Source organism: Centrocercus urophasianus, unplaced genomic scaffold (assembly GCF_019232065.1).
Source record: "Centrocercus urophasianus isolate 14NV4802_14NV808 unplaced genomic scaffold, USGS_Curo_1.0 seq_41, whole genome shotgun sequence".
Taxonomy (NCBI): Eukaryota; Metazoa; Chordata; class Aves; order Galliformes; family Phasianidae; genus Centrocercus; species Centrocercus urophasianus.
Window position 1 is genome coordinate 4,401,401 of NW_024884989.1, and position 24,613 is coordinate 4,426,013.

Sequence of the window (24,613 nt, forward strand, 5' to 3'; positions counted from 1 at the left end):
AAAAGGCTGCAGGTGGCTGAGTTACAGAGAACCGCAGACAAACCTCACCCCAGACCCCTCAATTTCTGTTGCACAAAAAAGTCTGTCACGCTTTAATTTTATTCTCATCTCACATTAGCCATTTTGTCATGTTATTGACAGTTTAATCCTGCTGGGCCTGGCACCGTGTTCTTAAGCCAGGCTGGCTCTGATGTAATTTCATCTCCTCTTCTTGCAACTTTATCGAAGCCAAGCAGTTCCTTACACACCCAGACCTTAGGAGGAGAAGGAAAACGGCAGTTTGCTGTGTCTTCTTACATCACCCACAGTGTTTCTGCAGGGCCTAATGCACATGCCTTAGCAAGAAAGGTTTTTAATCAATAAAAGACAAACCACATTCTCTTTCTGTCTTTATTTAGGAAAATATCAGTCAAAACCTTCAGATGCTTCCAAAAATAATGATTTAAGGTCTCCTAAACTTAGATGTGTCAAGGAAGAAAGTCAAGTGACGGTTGTCAGGGCAGTGCAAATATTTAATTTAGAGCAAAAGTCAACCATGCATCTTGGATGCAGGCTCCTGACCCCTCTAAGAGGCAGTCCCAGTGAAGTAGAGGCTCCTTGCTCTCTTTGTTCCTTTGCTGTTCAGTCCAGACCTGAGTGTTTTTCCACGAATGCTCCTGTGTGGCAGCCGAGTCACCACAACCCAACGCATGCACTCGTGAACCCGTAGCCATGCAGGGCTAACAGACTTTGCACTGCTGCCCTTTACCTCTCATTTGCAGCATGTTGGCAGCACATGCGGATGTGTGCAGATGTTTAACTAGAGGTTCAGAGACTTTGCCTTTTACTGACCTCTCCAAGCCCTGCATTACAAAAGAACTGCTGTTAACTCAAGCACCCTTTTTCCTTAACCACTCTCTTAAACAACAAATTTGCTTCCCAGTCATTTTCCATGGTGACAACTGGCACAAACTGGCAGCTCCACATTTACGTACTGGTTCAATCTTCATGTACTTTCCCATTTAGTGACTTCTCTCTTTGCCATGACAAAAAGCAGCAATGTTTCAAACCCACCTTCTAAATACACTTTCCAAATGTTTTCTACAGATGGCAGCTGCCAGACGGCCGTGGTGGGGACCAGCACAGGCTGGGGTCAGAGCTGCTGTCAGGACATGCCAGATTCCATCTGCTGCTGCCTCTCCTGGAAGTACTTTCTCTGCTCCTGGATGGCTTGTTCCAGCAGAGGCATGTTCATCCCTTCCACACAGGTCAATATTCGGGCTTTTATCACAGGACTCTCACCTGGAAATATAGAGGAAGCTTCTGTAGGAAGAGAAAGAGAAGTAGAAGCTCTGCGGCACACAGAAAGCTCCCTTTCTGGCAATGTACACTTCCAGGTGGCCAAATAACCATAGCCTGAGACCTTGCAGGATGCTGCTCTGGCTGCACGCCTCCACAAGCAGCAGGTTAATTCATGATGTGCTTCCTTCCTTCTGCCTTGTCAGCTGCCAAATGCCAATGATTGCCACTGAGCTCCCTTGGCCAGGTGAAGGCAGAGCCCAGGATACCACACAGCATCCATCCACCCCACGGCTGCACTGAACAGCTTTGGCTTTTCCTATCTGAAAAGCATCAGGGTTGGGTTTAAGCCAACCTCTGCAGGCAAGAAGAGGAGACAACAAAGCTGGGCATAAAAGAGGCTCAACGCTGCCTGCTGAGCCAGGTTCAATGAACCAGCGGTTCATTGATGGACTCAGGTGCTGCACTAGGGGCCAAGCCTTGTGAACACAATCAGCCTTGTGCACACAGCCTCTCAGCCTCCTGCCCTTTCATGCCTACAAAATGAGGTCAACTTGCTCCTAGGCAGTGACAACCAAAATAACATGCCTTCCTAAAGGAGCTTTGCAGCAGAGGCTTAGCAGGTGACTCACCAGATGCCACATGCACTGTGGCTTTCCACCCATTGCTGAGGGTTTAAAGGGCACAAATGTGAGTGTTTGTTATCAGGTATGGCCAGGACAACATTTGGGATTTGCTTCATAGCCCCACAGCCCAACTGAAATCCCATGCAAAGCCTGAATAACACTCAGGGCACCCCAGGAAGGCCAGCAGGATAACAACAGAGTGACAACAGGGTGACAAAGCCTGCCCATTTTCCACACGCCCCATCTCTGAGGGCAGGGTGTAATTAAAGCCTTTCAAGGATGGCAAAGACCAACCCAGCCAGCTCCCAGCATGGTATTGCTGCAGTCAGCCACACTCGGAGCGAAGGCAATTGACCGCTGGTTTCATAAGCTGTGCTGCTCAGGCACTTCTGGCTTCTGAAGAAATCTGTGCCAGAGCACCGGGTTTTCATCAAGATAAGGGCACTGGTTCCTCAAGCAGAGGGCACTCCAGCAGTGTTGTGCATTTTCCAGCACTTTGCAGGGCTTTACAGCTCTTATCATTTGATAAGAGCTGTAGCCATGGTATGGAGATGGATGCTGGAGCAGGGGTAGCAAAACAGCTTAAAGGGCTCCAAAGGTTCATCAGACTCTCAGCATCAAGTGCCTGAACCCACAGGACAGGAATGGAGACTGTGCAGCAGCATTTCTGGTTAAAGCCAACCTTCCTTTACTCAGTATCTAGTGTATCCAGCCAAACAGAGACAGCATTTACCTTCCCTGCGTTCAGCCTCTCCCAGGACCATGTAGAGAGATCCCAGCTGGGCTTCAAATGGTTCCACCAGTGTGGTGTCGATGTGGACGTGGTGCTGGGCTGAGCCATGCTGAGTGCTGAGAGTGGCTTCGGATCGGGCCAGGTCATAGCAGCTTAGCCTGGGAGCAATGGATTTGGGAGGTGCACAGCTGAGATTGCAAACAAAGCCAGGGTACAGGGGGGCCAGTGGGGGAGCAACCCGGCCTGCAAGGAGCCCACGATACCCTCCTCACCTGCCAAATGTCCTCAGTGCTTCCCCTTCTGGAATGGAGCTGTTGATTTCCCATGGGAAGTAGTACACCCCAGCGCTTGGCAGCATCTCACGCAACCAACCACTGGCTCTGCAAAAGCAGATCTGAGCTCCTGCTACCCAGTTCTTGAACCAGAACTGGGTAACAGCATCCCAAAAGTCCTCCTGTGCCCAGGTCCCCCAAGCAGAGGGCTGCAGGAGCTCACACTGAGCCCTGAGCATCCTCCACAGCACGCAGAGTGAGCTGGAACAGGATGCAAAGCAACTTCAGCATGGCTTTAGCTTTGCCCAGCCAAAGCTGCGGCCAGGTACATGGCTGTGTCCTGCAGCACTTCCTTTTGGCATTGCGTTCTCTCCTTTCTAGGGCCTTGGTTTCAGCATGCCATGCTTTTATTTAATGCACTGCTTAATGCATGCACAACATCAAGTACAGCATACTGCACGCACACTTAGTGCACTCTCATGCACTATTTAGTGCCTGCCCGGTCCCAAATACAATATGCTACATGGAGATTTAACCAATTATTCAACAAAGCAATTATGAAATGCCTGCCTGCACGTGCAGCATGTTATGTGCACTCAATGTTGTTATTTAATGCACAACTGAATGCATCCTTAGCCCCAGGTTGCAGCAGTTATGTGCACATCCAATGTGCTATTTAATGCACAGCCAGCCTGTTGCATACAGATTTAGTGCACCATGTAATGCAAGCTTAGCCTCAAACACCAAGAGTTCAATGCATGCTTAATTCACAAGGAAGCCAAATCCCAGATGCAGCACACTGTGTGCATTTAATGCAATTTGGGGTGGGCACAGCCACGGGTGCAGCATGCTGTGTGTGTGATTCCATGCAAGCCCAGCCGAGATGCACCATGCTGTATGCATATGTACAGATCGTAACGTGCACACAACGTGCACTGCACACACAGCTGCAAAACTGCATGCATAGTTTAATGCACTCCTAGCATGCATGTTGCATGCGCATTAAGAGCACGATGCAATGCACGCCCAACTCCTCATAGCATGCAGCACATCTATTCAAAGCACGATGCAATGCACGCCCAGCCCCAGATGCAACACGCTGTTTGCACACCGAGCACACACGCGCCGCACACCCAGCTGCAGCCGCACGCGTTTTATGCAGCCGCACGCGCTCCCAGCTGCAGCACGCCGGGCGCGCGACTGAAAGCGGCGTGCAACGCTCGCCTGGCTGCACGAGCGCTCAGAGCACGGCCGGCCGCCTCCCGCCCGCACGCACGACTCGAAGCGCGGCACAGCGCACGCGGCACAGCACGCAATGCAGCCCCGCGCGCCCACACTCACCGCGAGGCCGCTCCCGCCCCGCCCCGCCCAGCCCGGGAAAGGGGGCGTGGCCACGTCGCGGGCGGTGACGTCAGGGGGGCGGGGCTTCGCGCGGAGCCGGGTGGAGGTCGGGGACGGACGGGGCCGAACGGAGCCGCCGCGATGATGAACGAGGATCTGCGCAGGGAGCGCGCCGCTGCCACCTTCCAGCCCGAGCTGCTCACGCACATCTTAGATGGAGGCGCCGAGCGAACCCGGCGCAGAAAGGAGATCGGTGAGGGCGGCCCGGCTGCGGGGAAAGGGGTCCGGGCCGGCTCTGCGAGGAGGGGGAGGGCAGAGAGGGGCTCGTAAGAGCGGCTCGGGCTGCCTGGAGGGGTCTGCAGGCCCAGCGTGTCCATGGGGGCGGGGAGCCCTGCACGGGACTGGGATGAGCCTGGAACGGGGCCTGGTTCGCCATGAATTCCCCTTCTCACCGGGTGGGAGGTGGCTTCCCGCGGCTGTGCTGGCTCTCGTCCTGCCCTGTTGACAGAATCACAGAACGGCCTGGGTTGCAAAGGACAACAGTGACCATCCGGTTCCAACCCCCTGCTGTGAGCAGGGTCGCCAACCAGCAGACCAGGCTGTCCAGAGCCACATCCAGCCTGGCCTTGAATGCCTCCAGGGGTTCAACCTCCTTGGGCAACCTGTTCCAGGGCGTCACCACCTTCTGTGTGGAAAACTTCCCCCTCATATCTGACCTAAACCTCCCCTGTCTCAGCTTAAAACCAATTCCCTTTGTCCTATCACTATCAATCCGTGTAAAAGGCTGTTCCCCCTCCTGTTCAAATGCTCCTTTCAAGTACTGGAAGGCCACAATAGGCTCACCCTAGAGCTGTTACCCAACAGCACGCTGTAACCTGCTTCTCTCCCCTCATAATCATGGTATATGGCACCTCTGAAATGCTCCCATTTCCTTCTCTGCCCCTGCCAGAGTGGGACAAGAACCAGAGGGAATGGCTTCAAGCTGCACCAGGGGGGATTTAGGCTGGACGTTAGGAAATACTACTTCTCTGTGGTCAGGCAGTGCAATGGGCTGCTCAAGGAGCTGATGGAGTCACCGACCCTGGAGGTGTTCAAGGAACATCTGGATTTGGTGTTGAGGGACGTGGTTTGGTGAGAACTACTGGCGACAGGTGGATGGTTGGACGGGGTGATCTCGTAGGTCTTTTCCAACCTTGGTGTTTCTGTGATTCTGTGACTGTCACAGGCTGCTGTTACACAACTTCTGTGCCAAAGGGGATGGCAAAAATCTGTAGCCTCAGGGTACCTCCGTTCCCAGTCAGTGCAGGGGGAACAAGAGCAGTGCCTTCCTTCCAAGAGCCCGTGGCGATCGGATGTGCGTGAGGCAGATTCTGCAGAGCCGGGCTGTGGGAGGGTGCCCTGCTGGTCTCACATCACTGAGTGAATCTCCTGTCGTGTCCAGAATGTGCCCAGTTTAAAATTTGGCTTATGGCGAGCACCATACTCTGTGTCCCACTGCCCAAAATGCTCTGAGAGCTTTGTGACTTCTTTCCAATTTCATTACCTTTTAATTCAGGGTTTCAAGTATTTTGGTATCTGCAGCCTGAGGCACAACAAGTGAAAAGCTGAACCATTTCATGTGCAGTTTATCGAGGACTGTAATAACTGAGTTTGTTTTCCTCTGTCTGTCTCCAGAGGCCTTAGTGATTAATGACCCTGACTTCCAGCACGAAGATTTGAACTTCCTCTCCCGCAGCCAACGCTATGAGCAAGCTGTCAGGAAGAGCTCTCTGATGGTGATGAAGTTAAGAGAGTATGGAATTGCAGACCCGGAAGAAATCTACTGGTTCAAAAGGTACTGAGCTGTAGAATGTGCTTTGTGTGTGATAAAATTCCATATGTTAGGGCTGCACTTTAGTTTTCCATGCTAAAATACTTTCTATACTTTAGTACTTTCTGTACTAAAGCCTGTTGAATTGTAACCTATTGATTTCAGATGAATACCTGTTGATCAGAATATTGTCCTTTCCTAGATTTTTAGCTAGAGATACTTTACTAAAAATTACTCATTTTATTACAGAAGGTCCAAAATGGGGCTTGCAGGCTGAATTGCCAGAAGGTGTAAAAAATACACTGGAATATTTCAGCTTTGAATGGATCTGGTGGGGCTGGAGCTTGTGAGAAAATCTGTTAAAGCTGTTTACTTCACTTTGCACTTAGGCCTAATAATGTTGCATTGCAGACATACTTGAAAGTATTCCAAGACAGCTTGTAAGTTCTTGTTGGTTGTGCCTTCTCTGTCCTGTCTCTTTCAAGCTGCTGGTGCTGTAATGGTTCCCTTTGACCTAGAGGCTATTTATTGTATCTGACTTCTGTTTATCTGATGATATTAGCCTCGGGTAAAGTTGATAAAAAGAAAACTGTCTTTATATCTGAGTTTCATTGCTTCCAGCTTGCAGGGAACTTGGTTCCTGACTTTGACGTGGTTCTACCCTTAACTCTATTAAGCTTTTTCTGTCATAATCAAATGAGCTGCTTAACAGAGAGATTGCACAGCCGTAGAACTCTGCACATAGGGCTGAGGATGTATCCCCTGGCAGATTTCATAGCCAGTGTACATGAAGTAACACACCACATCACAAGCCCTGTTGAGTGGGTTTGTAGAAAAGCTGTCATGGGCCTCAGGACAAGAATATTGGGACTGGTTAATTGAGAACACCTTGGTTAATTGGTTAATTGAGAACACCTTGTCTGCTGTGATCTTAGTTCCAGAACTTTTAATCTACGCTGACCTCAGTCGTGAAAGGTTTTGTGGAGAACCTGGTAAGCATTCTTTTGAAAGCTGTTATCAGTATAGCAAGGAACTTCAGTGATTGTATTACATTACAGATGGTGAAAGTTAATGATGCATTTCCTACTAGACAGGGGTTTTCCTCTGGGAAGCAATAGGGAAGTTATTGGATTATTTTCATGGAGAAATTTTAGGTTATTATATGCAGTAAACAGCTGATAATTTCTATGAAGCTTAACAGGATAAATGCAGTCTTTTCTGAAAGATGTGCAGCTTTAGCACGTAGCTGACAGCATTTTGTGAAAACAGGCTGCCTCAGAAGCAGCCCAATAATAGATTTCAGTGACTTTCTTAAAAGCTGATGTGGAGAAATGGTTTGGATTTATTTAAACAGGAAAACAGAATGGTTCTGGTGTTGCAACACGCCTTTAATGAAGTTTATGAAACAGATTGAAGCCCTTGATTCAGCTGTCAAGTTGGATTTACTATGATTAGCAATCAGATTCCTACATATGGAAGTTCAGGAAGTTTTGCAGTAATCTCTCTCACCTCGTGATCATCCCCAAAGATGGCAGGGCCACATTTACTTGCATAGGCAGTGATTGTTAGTGAGCATCTTGGGGAATTTTGGATTAACTGAGGTTTCTGTTACGGTCTAACTGCAGCAGAGTGCAAGTAACTGTAGTGGTTACCTCTGAAGCCCAGTCAGTGTGGGTCAGGCAGGCCCAGCCCTGCTCCTTGCCCACTGAGGAGGTCCTTCCAAACTCTTCCTCGAGAGTTACCTGAAGAAATACAAAAGCTAGAAAGCTTTGCTTGCAGGCACTGCTCTAAAGTAAGTGATGCTGTCCTGTACCTCAGTGTCTGGAATTGTTAATTTAGCGTTGGAGTCACAGGAAAACAGTCTTGGCTTGTGTTGTACTCTGTGGGTAGATTCTCCATCAGGCTGATCTGTCAGATCCGAGTGCCTTTTCCTGTGTGGGTGGCATTTGTTGCTGTGAAATTTGGAAAGAGCTACGTTGCCAAAGTAGGGTGTTGCTACACATCCTCTTGTAAGTGGCTTTGGAACTGCAGTCTGCTTATTGACTCACTGATGTAGCAAATCTGACTTCAGACCAGCGTGGGGACCTTTGCTCACCGCTCGAATTGCTTGTGCTAGGTGTAGCTGTTCACATTCAGTGTTGATGTAATTGCACAACTCAGTCTCTAGAGAACAAGCTGTATAGGCAATGGCAAGTGCTAAACAGGAATGTAGAAACAGAGAGGAAGCAGTAAAAAAATACAAACAAAAGAGAATCTGTTTGCCCTCCTTTTGCAGCCAGTACCTCGTCAGTTTGCCCTGAAAACAGGATTCTCTCTTGTCGTTTTGACCATTAAAAGGCACGTTAATCAAATCCTAGCTGGTCAGTCTGGATTAGCAAAGTGAAAAGTTTCTGCTGTAATTAGTTAGCTTTGAGTTCTGCCTTCGGCTTTGCTAACATAGGAAGCTGTTAAAGTTCTACAGGTTTGGTCAATGAAATAGTATGACTTCCCAACACCAGGATGTTATTAGGTATCAGCCTGCAAAACACCGGTCTTCAGTCTGAGAAGGTATTAGGTAAACACAAGGCATCTGGCAATTGTGATTAAATGTACTGATAAGCAATGGAAGTTGCTGCTGTCAATTCTAAGAAGATTTTTCTGGAGCATTGCCTTCAAAGAAGCTGGGTCTGACCTGATTTTTGTGACCACAAAGGACATGCTGCACCTTTGCACAAGTTCTGTCAATGGCTTCTGAAAACATGCAGAGGACTCCTTCCCAGGCTGCTCTAAGGCAGTGTATTTCAAAGTCAGCACGTTTTCTCCCTCTTGTCCTTTGGGGCCTAAAGAATGGACAGCTGGTAAGAGCACTGTAGGCAGTGAGGAGCAGTGCTGCTGTTGCTACACAGATCCTGCAGCAGAAGAAAAACTCACTGAGGAAACTACAACAGTGCTGAGAATTATTCTTTCTCCTCGTTCTTGTAGCATATGTAAGCCCCTGATCAACATGGTAACTTCTGCTTTGTAAATGGGTGCTCCTGCTGTAGGCAGCAGCAGATTTTCTGGTAGGAAAAGCATCTGCAATGATCCCGAGAACTCTGGATGCTGTACTTGCATTTACACCGCCTGAGAGCACAGTCAGAACAGTAACAGCAGTGATAGGTTACTTGATGACACTGGTTTTGCTCCTAGTTCATTTGGTATCATCCCTTTAAAATTGTGCATGTTGAACGTGCAGCTCGGTGGTGCTGGTAAAGCTTTGTCCTCCTTTCTCACCTTAAGGCTAATCTGTACAGTTTTCATAGGGATTCTTGAATTGTCAATCATTTATTCTCTACTCCCAGGCAATCATTCCAGGCATGTTGTAAAATACCAGCCACAAATGTTGCTGTAATTTGAAAAACTGTAGGTGGTATCTGCTGCTCAGTGCAGATCTGATGGCAGCAAACTCTCACACGTGCTTCCTGGGCAGGTGTTGATACCCAGCAATGGAAGGATGCATTTCCCTCAGAGGTCTCTTGAACAGGTTGAGGAGATCTTATGTGTATGTACAGGTATCCATGGAGAGCACACATTTTTCTCCCATCTTCGAGTCTGGATGAAGGAAGCATTCATTTACAGTCAGTGGAAGATGGAAGAAACTGCTCAGGCTCTGCAGAATGGTGAAGGGAAGGTGCTGTCATTTACTGCCTAGCTTTTACACAAAGAAAATTGATAGCAGTTTTGTCATGGAGTTTGTTTTATTTGCCTGCTATTGTGGCTACAAATCATAACATAATTTGTTTTGATGAAATGTATCTAAAACATCTGATTTCCCTTGCATTCCTTCCAGCATTAGCTTGTAGCAGTAATTTTAATTGAAGGTGAGGTCGTGATCTCACAGCTGATAGGGGCAGATAGAGATAATACAGAACTCTTCAGAAAAGCACTTGGTAACCTAAGAGGCCTTTTTCCTTTTCAGTACATAGTGCTTCTATGTGTTGAAGTAATGACCTGATTCTAGACCTGTGGCAGTTGTGGGGTTGATTACCACCAAATCTGAGGGATGGGGGGAGAAAATTTAGTTTTCCTGTCTGAATTTTAAGTTCCCAATGCATCTTTGTGGAATAATACTATTTAACTACACAACAACAGCAGGAATCACAGGGTGAATAAAATGCCTGAAATCAACATTTGTTTCCCATTAGCGCTGCTTCCAGTGCCTCCGTATTTGGAGGCTGGTTGTGGAATAAGGAAAGGTGGAAATAGCAAACATAATCTGGTGCTGCAGCTGGAGAAAAGCCGTTCAGGATCGCGTTCTTGGTGAGACTGAGATCCAGATCCCTCTATTTCTCTCCTGTAGAGCATGCTTGGGCAATTTCACTGAACCTTTCGGTCTGCACTTCAGCATGTTTCATAAAACCATAGAGACCCAAACGACTGATGCTCAGAAGAAGAAATGGCTGCCTCTGGTTCGTGGAGTCAAGATAATTGGCACCTACGCCCAAACCGAAATGGGCCATGGTTAGTTCCTTCAGGGATCAGTGGGAAACCTCGCTTTGGTAACTCCAGTTTGTAAGTTTGTGATGCTCCCTAGGTAAATCTAGAAGGGGGAAGGTGAAATAGTTTGGTTAACCATTGTTTTCTGCCTGACAGCAGGACAGCTGTTTCATTGCTCATCATAACAATCACAGGATTCCTTTTGGTCTTTTCCAGAAAGCACCTCTTAGCTGATCACTTACTTCATAGCTGTTTGCCTTTGTTTTAATGTCAGGAGGTTGTGCAGAGTCCTGGGAGGCTGCATTTCGGTTGAACTCGTTGGAACATATCAGTCAACAGCACTGGGCTGTGGTTTTTTTGCCCAAGTCCAAGGCATGTACATGCAGAGTTCTTTGTGTGTGCTCAGCCTGCATCAGCGAGTCAGACAGAGACCCTCAGGTGCAGAGTAACGTGATGGGATTGCACTTTGTGTCTTCAAAAGTGAGGTATGCTTTGTCCCAAGCACTCTTCTTCCAGATGCTACTCTATTGCAGCTGTAGAGCTTCATGGAAAGATTTTGGTTCCAAAGAATGGCAACGTCTTATTCCCACCATTGAGCACAACTGCTTTCACCTCTTCAAATGGAAGAGTGCTCAATGGATAAGAACATGTTTTAGGCCAGAACGTGGAATTATGGACATGAAATGCTAACAAGAATAGTTTAACAAACCATTATTGGTTCTTATGCTGGCATCTGGACCTGGAAAGCATGATATATACAAGCGTGGACATCTGCTGGAGCTGGATGGTCTGTCTGTTGGGTTACAGCCACTCATGTTAGTGAGAAATCTTCATAGAAGATGCAACGGAGAAAATCCTTTCCACCCTTCTGCTCCAGAGAGAAGTATGAAGCCTAACGCAGCACGGGAAGCTGAGTCCAAAGGATGACAAAAAAATAAAGCTCCCTAACTTGATTTGCTTTTTCACACAAACTGCTTTAATTCAGACACACAGCTATGCTGAAGTGATTGGATTTACTTGCTGTTTCACATTAGATCATTGCGCTCTCTTGCCTGGTGATGGTTTGATTTGCTTGTCGTTCTCACATTTGGTGGTAAAATTTCTATTTTGGCACTTAATTGAACTAACCTGGTGATGGTATGGGCAAGTGAACACTTTCCATACTGAATAATGAAAATACAACTGTTTGGCCTTCCTGCTGTGAATGTTGAAGATCTATTTTCATCAGCAAAGCTTCTGCAATAATTGCCACTAAGCTCTACTTAAATTAAACTTGATGTTTAGGAATTGGTGGTGGGGAGACAAGCCTCTGGGTTACTGACTCAAACCCCAGCCTGGATGGGTGGTTTGAACGCAGCGTGTGCCTTCTTGGTAGCCTGAGTTGGTTTTAACTTATTTATAGTGAATGATTATTTGAAACAAAGTAAAACCGAAGCACAGAGCTGAAAGGGAAACAAAAAGGAGTAATTGAAGCACTGTGTTGTTTTTACCTGGCTTATATCTATTAGTAAGTAAGGGTGGTTTTTTTTCAGTCTCTGACTGTCAGCTGCACTCACTTAAAATCTGGGATTCCAGATTAAAATATCCACTAGTCCTCAGTCGAGCTTGATCACTGCTCAGCCAAAAAGGGTATAAAACATTGCTGCTGAGCTTACTGTGTTTGATATTTTCAGATACCTGCAGATAAACTCACCTTCAGTTGTTGAAAAGCTCTGAGGACATAACGAGTTCATGTTTGTGTGTGTTTAGGGGTGGCACAACTACAAGGTACTGATCCTGAATCTACAGCCCAGCTGTTTTAATGGCTTGCATTCTGTAGCATGCAGTATTGTCAGCCTTGCACGTTAGGGACTGATGCTATTTAGTTTATTTCCTTTATATTTGTAAGCTAGAAAATAATTTTGAAAAGAGTTGAATTTTGAGAGGCTTTTCATCTCCAGAGGAATGGTTTGTTGTGGAGTGAGGAGACAAGAAGGAAGAGTGCTGCAAGTCCTCAAAGCAAATAATGCTTAAGAGATTCTATGAAGCTCTTATTTTATTTTTGTATCCAAAGACTTACTGGGCCATGGAACCACCCAACAGTGATGTCTGGTGGAAGAGTAATTCCAGTAACCCGTGTTTACATGGAGAGATGTTGAACTTTTGATTTCCAAGTCCAAAAATGTTGGCTTTCTGACCAAATGATGTTCACAACTTTGGGTTGCGCACACAGAGCACTGCCTTGTTAAGAGAGCTGTTAGAAACAGCAAGAAGGGAAGAGATGGTAGCTGGGATTTTAGGAGGCGAAGGCAGTATATACGATGTGTATCAGACCTCCTACTAAAAGGAGTTAGGCTCTTAGGCTCTTAATAAGGAAAGTCCCAGTAAAAGCCTGGCTAATTGAACGAGATGAGCTGGGACTTTGGATGCTTTGTGCCCTCAAATAATGAAAAAGACTGTGGACTTTGCTCATTCAGAGATTTATTGCATCCAGCCCGACCACATCTTCAACAGACTGCCGTTCTGACTCAGCCCAGTTTTCAACTGAGTGTGCTCTGCTTTCCAAGCCATGCTGAGGGTCTGGTCTTCCTTTTTTGGTTTGGATTTAGCTTTCTCGATTGTACTGAGCATGAAATGATGTGCATGCTACAAATGCATTTGGTATAAGATTAGTAAGAAATGAATTGCATCATGCTTATTTCAAAGTAAGCATGTTTTGTATTGCTCAGATCTGAGGAAAGGACAGTGCTCTGGCTTGCTGAAATACACTTGCTGAATTCTGATTTACCCTGTTTTTTTCTTTTTGTCTTTTCCTCAATCTCCACCACGAATCTTCTCGCTCGCTTCCCTCCCATAACACTGCCTTCACACTCCCATCCCATGGCACCTTTTCACAGCTTTGTTCATCGTGGACGGCCTGAGCCTCTGGATCTTCATCTGGGCATGTTCCTCCCCACCCTTCTCACCCAGGCAACCCCAGAGCAGCAGGATCGCTTCTTCATGCCTGCCTGGAACCTGGAGATCATTGGCACTTATGCCCAGACTGAGATGGGCCATGGTACAGTACATTCAATACATGCTATTGTTAAGAATGGCTTTGTATACGAAGGATTCCCCTGCCTGGGAAGAACTGTGTGTGTTTATCCCATGGTCTGTACTGGTGTGGTTGTGGCTTACAGGGAGAAGTGGGCTGCTTGTGAGGTTGTTTTTTTAGTAGTCCATAATACCACACTCTGCTTGGCCTTTTATCCCCTGTGATGGGAGAGTTTGTAATTGTAAGTAAAAGCATACTGAGTGCTCCTCTTGTGCCACTGAAACAGCAGAACGCCTCGTGCTATGGTGCGACTGCGGTGGTGTCAGTCTGATGACATCTGTGCATTTCTATGCTCACCATCCTTTCCAGTGTGATTTCTGCTTTGCCCTAATTCACAGTCAGTGTGAAGACCGAAGGAACAAAGCTTTCAGACACTGAACAAGAGCTGTTTGTCACCTTGGGACTGACCTTGGATCAGAGAACATGTGGATGACTTGGTTTCAATGCTCATGTTTTGTGGGGTCCCCAGTTTTTCAGCTCATTCTTATGTGTTTGTTTTTTTTTTTAATTGGACCACAGTTTTTTATGTATCTATCTGAAGTAGGTTTTGTTCTTTATTGCCACTTGTTTGCTTTCAAGCTTTGAAATGGACTGTGACAACTCCAGCAGTATTGATTGCAGTACTTTTAATCCAAGTTTTACACCTTGGGAAACTAAGTTTGACACCTGAAGGTTGCAGATAAGAATTACTCTCTAAAAACGAGCAGGGTTCACCTTTGTGCTGAAGGGCAGCGTGGAGACTTTATGAAGCACAACACAGCTGCAAATCTGTGAAGAATTCCTTGCATCTAGTGAGGTTTGAAGACTTTACCAGCAGAGTAAGTGTTAAGCTGCCCATGGAAGCCTACCATTAAGCTCTGTGCTTTGAGAACATGCAGGTGCATCAAGGTGATGTCCTTTTTTTTTTCTTCTTGAAACTCTGGTGTAAAGTTGCTGGCTCTGCTGTGCTTTGTCAGTCCAGGCTGTCACGAGTTTTGCAGCTTGTCCAGTTTAAAATGTAGTCACAGTGATTTTTTTTCACTGATGCAGAGGCTGCCACTGCTGAGGCAGGTTTGTGTGAGTTGTGGAGCAAAGGGTTGAAGGCAGAAAACTGTTTGTACGTGGAGTTGTTGAGGTATTTTGCAGTCTGCTTATCTGACTGCATCAGTAACAAATGCAGGCCCTTACTTGTTATCTGGGAGCTATGAATGACAGATTGCTCCATCAGGAGAGGAGGATGTAGGCCTGAGATGGTGGGTGCAATTAGTTTCATCTTGTGGCTGAGAAGTGTGTTTGTTCATTTTGCACTTAATCAGCCTGCAGTTTTAATGAAAGCCAGGTAATCATAGTGATGTGGACCTTGTTATTGACAAAGGGCTTCTGGTGTGTAATAAGAAGCAGGTGTCAGATTGGAGGTGCTTGGAAACAAATTTTAGACCACTGAAACAATAATATGTTTTCAGAGAATTGGCTTCAGATCCCAGAATATGATCTGAATCTCATTTATTCTTCAATTAATTAATATTTAATCCTTTAGAAAGCCAGAAAGTAAAGTTAAAACTTGTCCATTGCTACTGGAGTTCAACTTTCCATTGCTCAGTTCAGTTATTACTTGTTTTCTGACTGACTCTCTGCCAAAATAATGCGTTTGCTTGTTTTCAGGAACTCACCTTCGGGGTCTGGAAACTACAGCCACTTACGACCCTGCTACCCAGGAGTTCATCCTCAACAGCCCCACTGTGACCTCCATTAAGTGGTGGCCAGGTGGACGTAAGTGTATCTGTATGAACCTTCAGGATATGTGAAAAACTGAGGCAGTGATGACATGTATGACAGCAACAGAATGATGGTGGAGGCTTGGTGCGAGGAGTCGCCCTTTGCACTAGTAACAGATTTATCAGGGCTTACATAAACTTCTGTGCTCTGGATTATTGCTCTGAATCATTCACTCTGTGCAGATTTGGTGTATTTTTCTCTGCAGTATTAAATCTTAGTGAAGCATTTGAGGCTTCAATAAGAAACTTCCCTTGGCCTTACTGCCAGCTGTGCCACGGGCTCGGTGTTGTATAGCCTAAAGAATAATAATTTGCAGGCATAGGCAACCTTGTTTGTCTAGCTGTGGAATCTGGATGGTAATCAGTGTTATTAATCTAATAACATGAAAAATGTGAACTTTGCATCCTGCTTTAAAGGAAATAAGACTTCTGTGTGTTGCCTTTTTGACTCCCACTCCTGTAGTTGGAAAGACCTCGAACCACGCCATTGTTCTGGCTCAGCTCTACACTCAGGGCCAATGCAAGGGACTGCATGCCTTCATTGTTCCCATACGGCAGCTGGGCACCCACGAACCTTTGCCAGGTAACAAATTCCCTTTAAGGATTCAGTGCTCGTGGGGCATCTTCATTTCTGTTTCTCTTTGGCTACGTACAGCCATGTGTGTCTTGTTAACGAGCAGCTTATTGCACTCGCTGGTTTTAGTGGGTGGTGGATTGTAGACCACAGGACTTGAAACTTCAGGAGTCTTACTGGTGACTGGGCTGCTGCTGACTTCCATGTCATGTTTTCAGTGTGAGGGTCAGTCTGGAATTTGATTCTGTTCCCTTGTTTGCCAGGTAGGGATTCTGTGAGGCAGCACATGCTTCTACATCCTGAAAAGGGGCAAAATAATAGTTAGAATTGAGATGGATTATTTTTAGAGATAACTACCCCCAGTCACCATACAGTAGGAATGCATAAAAACAGTGAATGCCCTTTGTTTTGATGTTGTTTTTTTTTTTTTTTGCCCATTAAGGTCCTACTTAGCTATTGGTCCTTACAGCATCAGGGCTTTCTTGAAGGCATCTTAAAGCTCGTGTGAAGTGTTCCTCTTTTGTAATGCAAATGGCTCTGTGTGTGGCAGGGATTACAGTGGGTGACATCGGGCCCAAGTTTGGTTATGATGAAATGGATAATGGCTACTTGAAAATGGACAACTTCAGGATTCCTCGGGAAAACATGCTGATGAAATATGCTCAGGTAAAGCAGTGAATTTCAGCAGATGCCATTAAGAAGCAATACTTCACATGCTGTAGTTGCACGGTGCCTCAAAAGGCACTTAAGGCACTGTGAGTTGCACGTTATCAACTCCTTGTTTAGGTGGACTGCTTGGAAGTACTTTCTGAGCTTCGAGCTCGAGATACGGATGTGTGAAAGGGAGAAAGCTTTAAAAATCAACAGGCTGTATGTTTTTTTTGGTAGGTTGAACCAGATGGCACCTATGTGAAACCTGTCAGTGATAAGCTCACCTATGGGACCATGGTGTTCATCCGCTCTCTGATTGTAGGAGATTCAGCTCGCTCCCTGTCCCGGGCTTGCACCATTGCCATCCGCTACAGTGCAGTCAGGCACCAGTCTGAGCTAAAGCCTGGGTAAGTGCAGTGAAATAAAAGAGCAGCTTGAATGCTGACAGAAAATTCCTGAATACTGGAGGGGGAAGGGACTCTAAAGTGTTTGCTTTGGCGTTTGATAGTTTTCAAACAGTTTTACATTGCAGAGTGAGTAATCTCCTGTACTTGACTGCCCTTGCCCTGCCGGAGACTTTCGTTGCACAGTCTGGGATACTCTGATGTGAGACAGATGCAGCTGCTTCTGTTGAAGTGGAGTTGAATAGGAGTTACGAGCAATTTGCCAGTCACTGGCATGCTGTAACTCATCAATCTTTTGCTCTAGGGCACCAGAACCCCAGATTTTGGATTATCAGACCCAGCAGTACAAACTGTTTCCACTTCTGGCAGCAGCATATGCTTTTCATTTTGTGGGAGCCTACATAAAAGACACGTATCATCGTGTTAGTGGGGACATCAGTGATGGAGATCTGAGTGAGCTGCCAGAGGTACTGTATGCTTTGGGAATTGGGGGGTTCTGATTTTATCTGAGAAGTGCTTACAGCATTGGGAGGAAAGGCGTCAAGCCTTTTTTGTTTTCACTCCTGAGATGTCTTGTAATTTAGATTCAGTGAACACAAATCTAGTGTGTGCGTGGGACTTACACTGTCTTGTTTGCACTGTTCATTTAGCAGAGCTTAACGAGAAAAAATAGATTGCAAAGAAGGCAGAAGGCAAGTGTGTGTGTATATATAATGTAAAGGTATTATATAAATATCATATATAAAAATTCACTTTCCAGGAGTGACAGCTTATCATAGAATCATAGAATCACCAAGGTTGGAAAAGACCTAAAAGATCATCCAGTCCAACCGTTCACCTATTCCCAATAGCTCCCACTATTGGGATCTATCCCTCACTTGAAAGTGGAGACTGGGCTTAGGTCTGTGCTGTAGCTTGATTGTTCTTCCAAGTGAGCAGAGTAGAACTGACGTGTTATCAAAGGTATCGAGGGATTGGTGTTGTAAAATGTTAGTTTTCAGCTAGGGATTCTGTTTGAGAAGCTGACGTGACAAAAGGCAATTGAAAACAGTTTTCTATCTTTACACGTGGTGTAGAAAGGATGGGATGCTCAAGAGAAGTCTTTACAAGTGTGGAGGCTTTCATATAAACAGTTCAGCTCAGGAAGGAATCCTTACAAACAAAACAAGACCCCGTGGGGTGGTGTTTTTTCTTTTTTCTGGGAGCTGCAGTGCTTAGGAGGTACGTGTGCAAGGTAATAATGGATTATTAAAATAACTAACTTGCTTTCCTTTTGCCCATCAGCTGCATGCCCTGACAGCAGGGCTGAAGGCATTCACTTCCTGGACTGCCAATGCTGGCATTGAGGAATGTCGGATGGCCTGCGGTGGGCACGGCTACTCGCGTTGCAGCGGCATTCCTGACATCTATGTCACCTTCACCCCGTCCTGCACCTACGAAGGAGAAAACACAGTCATGATGCTGCAGACTGCTAGGTATGGTAGCTTCCAGGCCGAGACTTTCTGGTCTTGACATTGGGATATTTGCAGCTGAAGTGGTGTATTACTATGGAGCAGGACTCTGGTTTTGATAAATGCACAATACCTGCAACTGTTCTTTGCTGCATCGACCTCAGGTAAAATGACTTCATTGAGACAACTAAGAGTTGCTGTTTGTTGTCTTTATTTTCAGATTCCTTGTCAAAAGTTACAACCAGGTTAGTTCTGGTCAGCGTGTTACTGGCATGGTCTCCTACCTTAATGATCTCTCCAGGCAACGCATTCAGCCACAGCACGTGGCTGGTAGGACTGAAACTGTGCGCATTAATGATCCGCTCAGCTTGGTAGAGGCCTACAAAGCACGTGCAGCCCGGTGAGTTTGTGCTTGTTAGACTGAGCAAGGCCCTAATGAAGTCGGGTGTGTTGGCAGGTGGTGGTGTTGTGCTGCTTGTTCATGTGAGGTTCTCAAGGTACAGTTTGTAAAGCTTTGCTTTGCGTGCCACTTCACCAGGCTGGGACAGACTGAAGGGCTCGGAGGTTACAGGTGGCTACATGGCAGCCTGGTTACTCTGAAATATCTTTCTCATTTCAATATAAAGTGTATTCAAGCATACAAATAATACCAACGTTGTTTAAACTGCTCAGTGATCTATCTGGAGAGAAACAATCCTGATACTAAAACGTGTTGTGAAGGAAGTGTGAGAGTAGAACAGATTACCTACACATGAAGAGGTATTCAAGCACCAGCGTTTTGTTATTAAGTGTCTTTTTCTCCCTACACAGCTGTGTTGTGACTGCACTGATGGTAGGTGTTCTAGATCTAATGCTTGCCCCAGGCTATGTATTCTGGTTTCAAGCATAATCTCTGAGTTCTTATATGTTAGATTAAATTCATATGAATTTGGTGAATGTCATCTTGTTAAAGTGGTGTTATTATAGAACCTGTTTTTCTTTTCCCTATAACAGGCTTGTGGAAGCTGCAGCAAAGAATTTGCAAGCTGAACTGAATCACAGAAAGAGCAAAGAGGATGCCTGGAACAAAACTTCTGTTGACCTTGTGCGAGCATCTGAGGTCTGTGATGTACTTGGTGAAGAGGGGGGTGATAGGACTGCTCACCCCTTCGTGGACCTAGCTCACCTTCCTCCTGTCTCTTGTAGGCACACTGTCACTACGTAATTGTGAAGCTTTTCACAGCAAAGCTGTCTGAAGTCAGTAATGCAGCTGTCTGTGCTGTGTTGACTGAGCTGTGCCTCTTGTACGCGCTGTATGGGATCAGTAAGAATGCAGGGGATTTTCTGCAGGTTGGTGTCTTTCTCCAGCACTCTTCAGTCTCTAGAGCCAGAGTTCTTGTTCACAAAGATGCTTCAAATGCAGAGCTGCACAAATGGTTAGGCCTAATGTTTTGACTGCTCACTTAAGTAAGGTCAGTAGCAATGCAGTTCTGATGGAAGGCTCTTATGAGGTTTCCCTTGTTTTCCGACAGAAGTAGAGTTGGATGATAAATGGTAACTGTGCCAGGCATCTTCTCATGCTTGTACCCTATGACAAATCGCCACTTGGGTCAGGGGGAAATCTTGCATCTGAAGAACCGCTGGATTTCTGGGTGGGGGAAGGCTAACTTATGTTCTGAGGGGGGAAGGTTCTTGTCACTTGCATACTGGTGTGATAATCTGGTCGATTGGCCTGTTTGTTTTCTTTTTCCAAGGCGGGTATTTTGACAGACACCCAAATTACTCAGGTGAACCAGCGTGTGAAGGAGCTCCTGGCTGTGATTCGTCCCAATGCAGTAGCACTGGTAGACTCCTTTGACTTCCACGATGTTCATCTTGCATCTGTGCTTGGCCGGTATGATGGCAATGTGTATGAGAACATGTTTGAGTGGGCAAAGAAATCCCCACTCAACAAAACAGAGGTAAGGAAACCTTATTTATTCTTAGGTTACGTGTGTCCAGGAAATAACTCAATCTAGAGTTGTTAATTTTGCTCTAGTTATTCATCTCAGGGTGGGGAGGTGCCGAAAAGGACCAAAAGTAGTTAACCTGCTTCAGGTCCTCTGCTTTCAGCATACTTTGTAGCTACGCTCCCACCTGTACCTCACATGCAGTCCTGCAGGATGCTTTTGAGCTCCTCAGTTGCATGTGGGAATCATGCTCTGCCTAGAGATCCTACTGGGTAATGTAATGGAATTTAGAAACGGTTGTCACTTGCTCTTAATTCTGTTTAGTGACAATAACTGTGGAAGCCTACCTCTTCTGTGGCAAATCTTCCAGTGCCTCGAGGCAGCAGCAGTGACTGTAGAAGGAAATCTGCTCCCTTGTAGTGCTTTGAAGATGGCAGGTGCAAAGGCTGTAGCCACAGCTGAGCTAATAAAAGAAACTAAACTGGTTAGGAGTCCGTGTCCCTCTTCCATCAGTCAAAACAGAACTGTAAATCCTGTCATAGTGGTCTTTACTGACCTTATTTAAGAGCTGTCTGTGTGGCTATAAAATAGCTTGCATTTTTTCCCTTCTTCCAAACAAGGTAGTGGACAAACATTTGTTTGGAGCCTATATTCTCATCGTTTGCCATTCAGGCACCCAAGTGCTCATCCCAAAGGACTCAGGTGGCTGTTCTGAGTCCTCAGAGTGCCTCTGATTCAGAATTAGCTTCACACATCTTGAAAAAAGTGTTTCAAAGTGTGGGCCTGATCTTGCTGTAACCTCTCTCTTGCCTTCTTTACAGGTTCACGAGTCCTTCCACAAACACCTGAAGCCAATGCAATCCAAGCTGTGAAGCCTGCTGTCTTTTTAAAATGCACAATTTTCTTGCCCTGAAAACTGGATGTTTGTGTCCTCTCTTCAGGCACCTGAATCAAACCTTTCAAATCCTGGTAGCTGTAGGACAGTGAATAATTATAGCCTTTCTTTTCACTTTTATAAATGGAGGAAGTGTTTGGGGAGAGTGCCTAGGGATTGATGCCTGTTTTTAAAGTGCAATTATAATGGTAAAATTAACCTTTTAAAATCTGGAAAAGCTTTATGAAGTCATGAAGAGTTGCTTTTGTGAAGCTGATAGGTAGAGAAGTTACTGTCAGCTGGAGGAGTAGCAGAATTTTACTACTGAGTAGTTAACAGCCCTCAGGCAATAGCTTGGAGTGAGCAGTTGTTTTCCCCACCCCTAAAAGCATCCACGTCCTGGTGCTTTTTTTTCCCTAAGATTAGCACCAGCTCTCCTTGTTTCACAATTGTTTATGCTATCTAAAGCCTCCTGCATGGTTTTGTGCACAGAAACTCTGCCTGTAGCATTACTTCCCTAATGTAGCTGGGAAGTAATGAGTATCCTTGTCAGGAGTTGTGCTTCAGTTTTCCTTCTAGAAAACATCTCCATGTTTTCCAGTACATCCTTCTTTCACTGCCCTGCAGAAGCTCCCTCTGTGCCAGCACTGTCACCTTAGGCTTTGTTAGCAGGAAGTAAAAGGAGAGGACAGTGATGCTGCTCTGAGGACAAAACAAGTAGTAATAATCAGCTAGGTGCTGATAATAGACTGTTCTGCCCTTTTAACTGTTAATATTTTCATGATGCTATCTCAAAGCACTTTACAAATGTTAATTATGCTGATTGATGTGAGGAAAAGAAACCACATGTCATAGGAGAAACTGCAAATCTGATAGGGAACAACGACGCCAGTGTTCGAGGGCAGAAACTGGTTAGCCAGAGTCCTGGGGTCTTCAGATTGTCCTGGGATGTTCTGGTTTTTAAAGGCATTCTTCAAGAAAGCAACAATCCCAGCTGTAGAGTCCAGGTCTTTTCCCCACTCATGCATTTCCAAGAAGCTGTCTCTGATTTGCTTTGTGTTTTAAGTATTGACTTACGACTTGCACAGCGCTGTTGGAATTAACAGATCATTTAGTTTTAGCAGGACCTCCCGGTGCCCAATGAAATCAGTGCAATGAGCAAAATTACTGCTTTTCAACATCAAGAACTCTGTTCAGCGACAATAAAACCTTTCTCCTCTGCAGGAGAGAAACTCTGAGCTTAACATGGCAAAAAACAACCCCACAAAACCACCCAAAACTTCAGCATAAACCTGCAGTTCGGAGGCAAGGTGTGGGAAGCTGATTCTCTGAACTTTGGTATCGCTCAGTAATCTTTCATCATTTCTCCTGGAGAAGTGCTCTGTGGTACTAACAATCATTAGTCAGGATCTTTAGCACTGTGCACAGCAGCTCAACAGAAAGAGAAACGCTTCATTTTAATTCTTATTCCATTTAAAGCAAACACGCCTTACGGCTGCGGAATCTTTTGAGTTGAATGAAACTTGCTGCTGTTCAGGTTACCGAATGGTTTTGCCTTCTGCTTACCCAGGTGAGCAGATTGACCTGGGGAGGGATGATGGAGGAGCAGGGAAAGGTTGAAAATTTGTTAATGAGAACAGTGCTAGCTCCATGTGTACAGATGTAATAAATGACAAACACAAAGTGTGTTCACACAGTAAGTCTTTTTCTTTTGACTCTCCTCCGTTCCCTTCAGTGGATCGTCTTTAAAATAAGAGGTGAATTAGAATGAGGTGCTCCAAAGATGACCTTTGCAGAGGATCATGCTGCTCTCAGGCAGTTGCATGAGGAAATGTAAGGCTTCTCTTTGCCTGCCATAGAATTCCTACAAGAACCCACCTTAAATTAGCTGGATTTTGTCTTGCTCTCATGCTGATCACAAGTATAGAAAGAATAAAACTGAGAGCAAAACTGCACATGATGCATTACTTGGTCATTATTGCTGATGGGCCAGCAAGCTGCTCACTGCCAATGCAGAGACTTTATATTGTTTGGCAGCAAGAACTTTGTTCTACAAATTGTTTCCTACTGTTTTTTGGAGTAGATGGTGATACAGCAGCACTGTGCTGTGCGTGGCCAGGGGTGAGTATGTTGTATCCTTGTCAGCTTGTTGCTGCTCGGTGCCACTACTTGAATGGCACGGCCTGCTGTGCCTTGCCTTGTCTGCTCTCCACAGGGCATTTCTGCTCTGCCATGTGGCCCTGCATCCTGATTAGGACTCCCCATCCTTTAACAAACTGCACTGGGCATCATTTCCAAAAGTGAGCTGCTTCTGCTCACGTATGAGCAATTTCAGTGTCAAATAATGACACTTCTAAGCTGTGTGTGTGTGTATATATCTGTATTTGAATGGTGTACCCCTGAAAATGTGGCCTTCTGCTGAAGACTAAAAGGCTCCCACGCTTGCAGATGGATGGGCGCCACAAGTGCTGTGTGGGTCTGTGGGATCTGAGATCTTAAACCTTGGCGAAATACCTGTCTTTCACTGGAAGCAACAAGCTAAATAAGCTGGAGCACCTCAGGAGTAGGGCTGGCTTTGTCCTGACCTCAGCTTTAGCCTTTTTTTCAACCCAAATTTCTGCTGTTACTCATTAGTTGTCTCTAGCAGTGCCAATGCACCTTGCTGCAGTGACTGCTGGCATTTGATTTGCTTAACATTGCCTCTTGATGGTCACTGTCATTCAGTTAGAAAACAGACCAGCTGCAAAGAGCAGCTCTGGCAGAAGGAGCACTACTGAGCGAGCTCGTCCTTCGAGGTTTGTGAGTCCAACCTTTATGTTCTTCGAAGCCTGAAGGCTGTGGCTGTCGTGCTTGGGTTTGAAGCAAAACACTTGAGCAGCACGTGTTGAGCTGAGCGCCCTGGTACGCAGCATCCTGCAAGCACCTCGTATCTGTGTGTTTGTACTGGGGTCTGGCTGCTTCAGAGTGGGCTCTGGCTGTGAGGTGGTTGCTTTTATCAGTCGAGCATTGACTGATGCTGGGAAGACTCGAGTGGGCGAGTTGTGCAGCTGGAGGTTTGGCCCTCACCGCTCCGTCCCAGCGCCTCAGTGGGCAGATCCCAGTAAGAGGTGCCTTTGTGGCATCTTCCCTGCAGCCATAACTGCCATGGCTGATCTGAACGCATTCCGGCCCAGCTGCAGCCCCAACTGCCGGGGCCTCCCTGCAGGGTTCCGTGGCTGTTGGGCTCCATGTGCCTGCCCAGCGTCTGGTGCTGTCGGGAGCTGTAGTCTGCATCAGGTCCTGGCTGACTACACTTCCCAGCAGGCTGCGAGGGAACGGAAAGGAATGGCTGGGCCTTCCTGAGCCCGGGGGGAGAGCCGGGGCTGGTGGGTGTTTGGGGTGATGAGGGC

The 24,613-nt window shown here is 46.1% G+C and overlaps 2 protein-coding genes across 6 annotated transcripts; one reads left to right on the forward strand and one right to left on the reverse strand.

Moving 5' to 3' along the window:
* Positions 1-376: 376 nt before the first annotated feature.
* On the reverse strand, positions 377-4,290 carry TEN1 (TEN1 subunit of CST complex). 3 transcript variants are annotated; one of them, XR_006171204.1, is made up of 4 exons: positions 2,910-4,012; positions 2,638-2,795; positions 1,054-1,281; positions 377-842 (listed from the first exon to the last, which is right to left on the reverse strand). XR_006171204.1 is itself a non-coding variant. In XM_042833335.1 (4 exons), the coding sequence occupies exons 2-4, from the start codon at positions 2,993-2,995 to the stop codon at positions 1,145-1,147; spliced, it is 381 nt and encodes a 126-aa protein (XP_042689269.1). In that variant the 5' UTR covers positions 2,996-3,017; positions 4,251-4,290; the 3' UTR covers positions 377-1,144. The 3 variants fall into 3 exon arrangements, 2 of the variants coding, with proteins under 2 accessions (XP_042689269.1, XP_042689268.1); XM_042833335.1 differs by adding an exon at positions 4,251-4,290 and having other exon boundaries at positions 377-1,281; positions 2,910-3,017; XM_042833334.1 differs by having other exon boundaries at positions 377-1,281.
* Positions 4,291-4,352: 62 nt separating this feature from the next.
* ACOX1 (acyl-CoA oxidase 1) lies at positions 4,353-22,920 on the forward strand. Of its 3 annotated transcripts, none has more exons than XM_042833185.1 (14): positions 4,353-4,503; positions 5,925-6,084; positions 13,392-13,552; positions 15,230-15,337; positions 15,806-15,925; positions 16,467-16,582; positions 16,805-16,974; positions 17,276-17,438; positions 18,256-18,446; positions 18,643-18,822; positions 19,416-19,521; positions 19,608-19,751; positions 20,156-20,362; positions 21,172-22,920. In XM_042833185.1, exons 1-14 carry the CDS (start codon positions 4,392-4,394, stop codon positions 21,220-21,222), a joined length of 1,989 nt encoding a protein of 662 aa, XP_042689119.1. In that variant the 5' UTR covers positions 4,353-4,391; the 3' UTR covers positions 21,223-22,920. The 3 variants fall into 3 exon arrangements, with proteins under 3 accessions (XP_042689119.1, XP_042689118.1, XP_042689120.1); XM_042833184.1 differs by lacking the exon at positions 13,392-13,552 and adding an exon at positions 10,379-10,539 and having other exon boundaries at positions 4,355-4,503; XM_042833186.1 differs by lacking the exons at positions 4,353-4,503; positions 13,392-13,552 and having other exon boundaries at positions 5,960-6,084.
* The last annotated feature ends 1,693 nt before the right edge of the window (positions 22,921-24,613 follow it).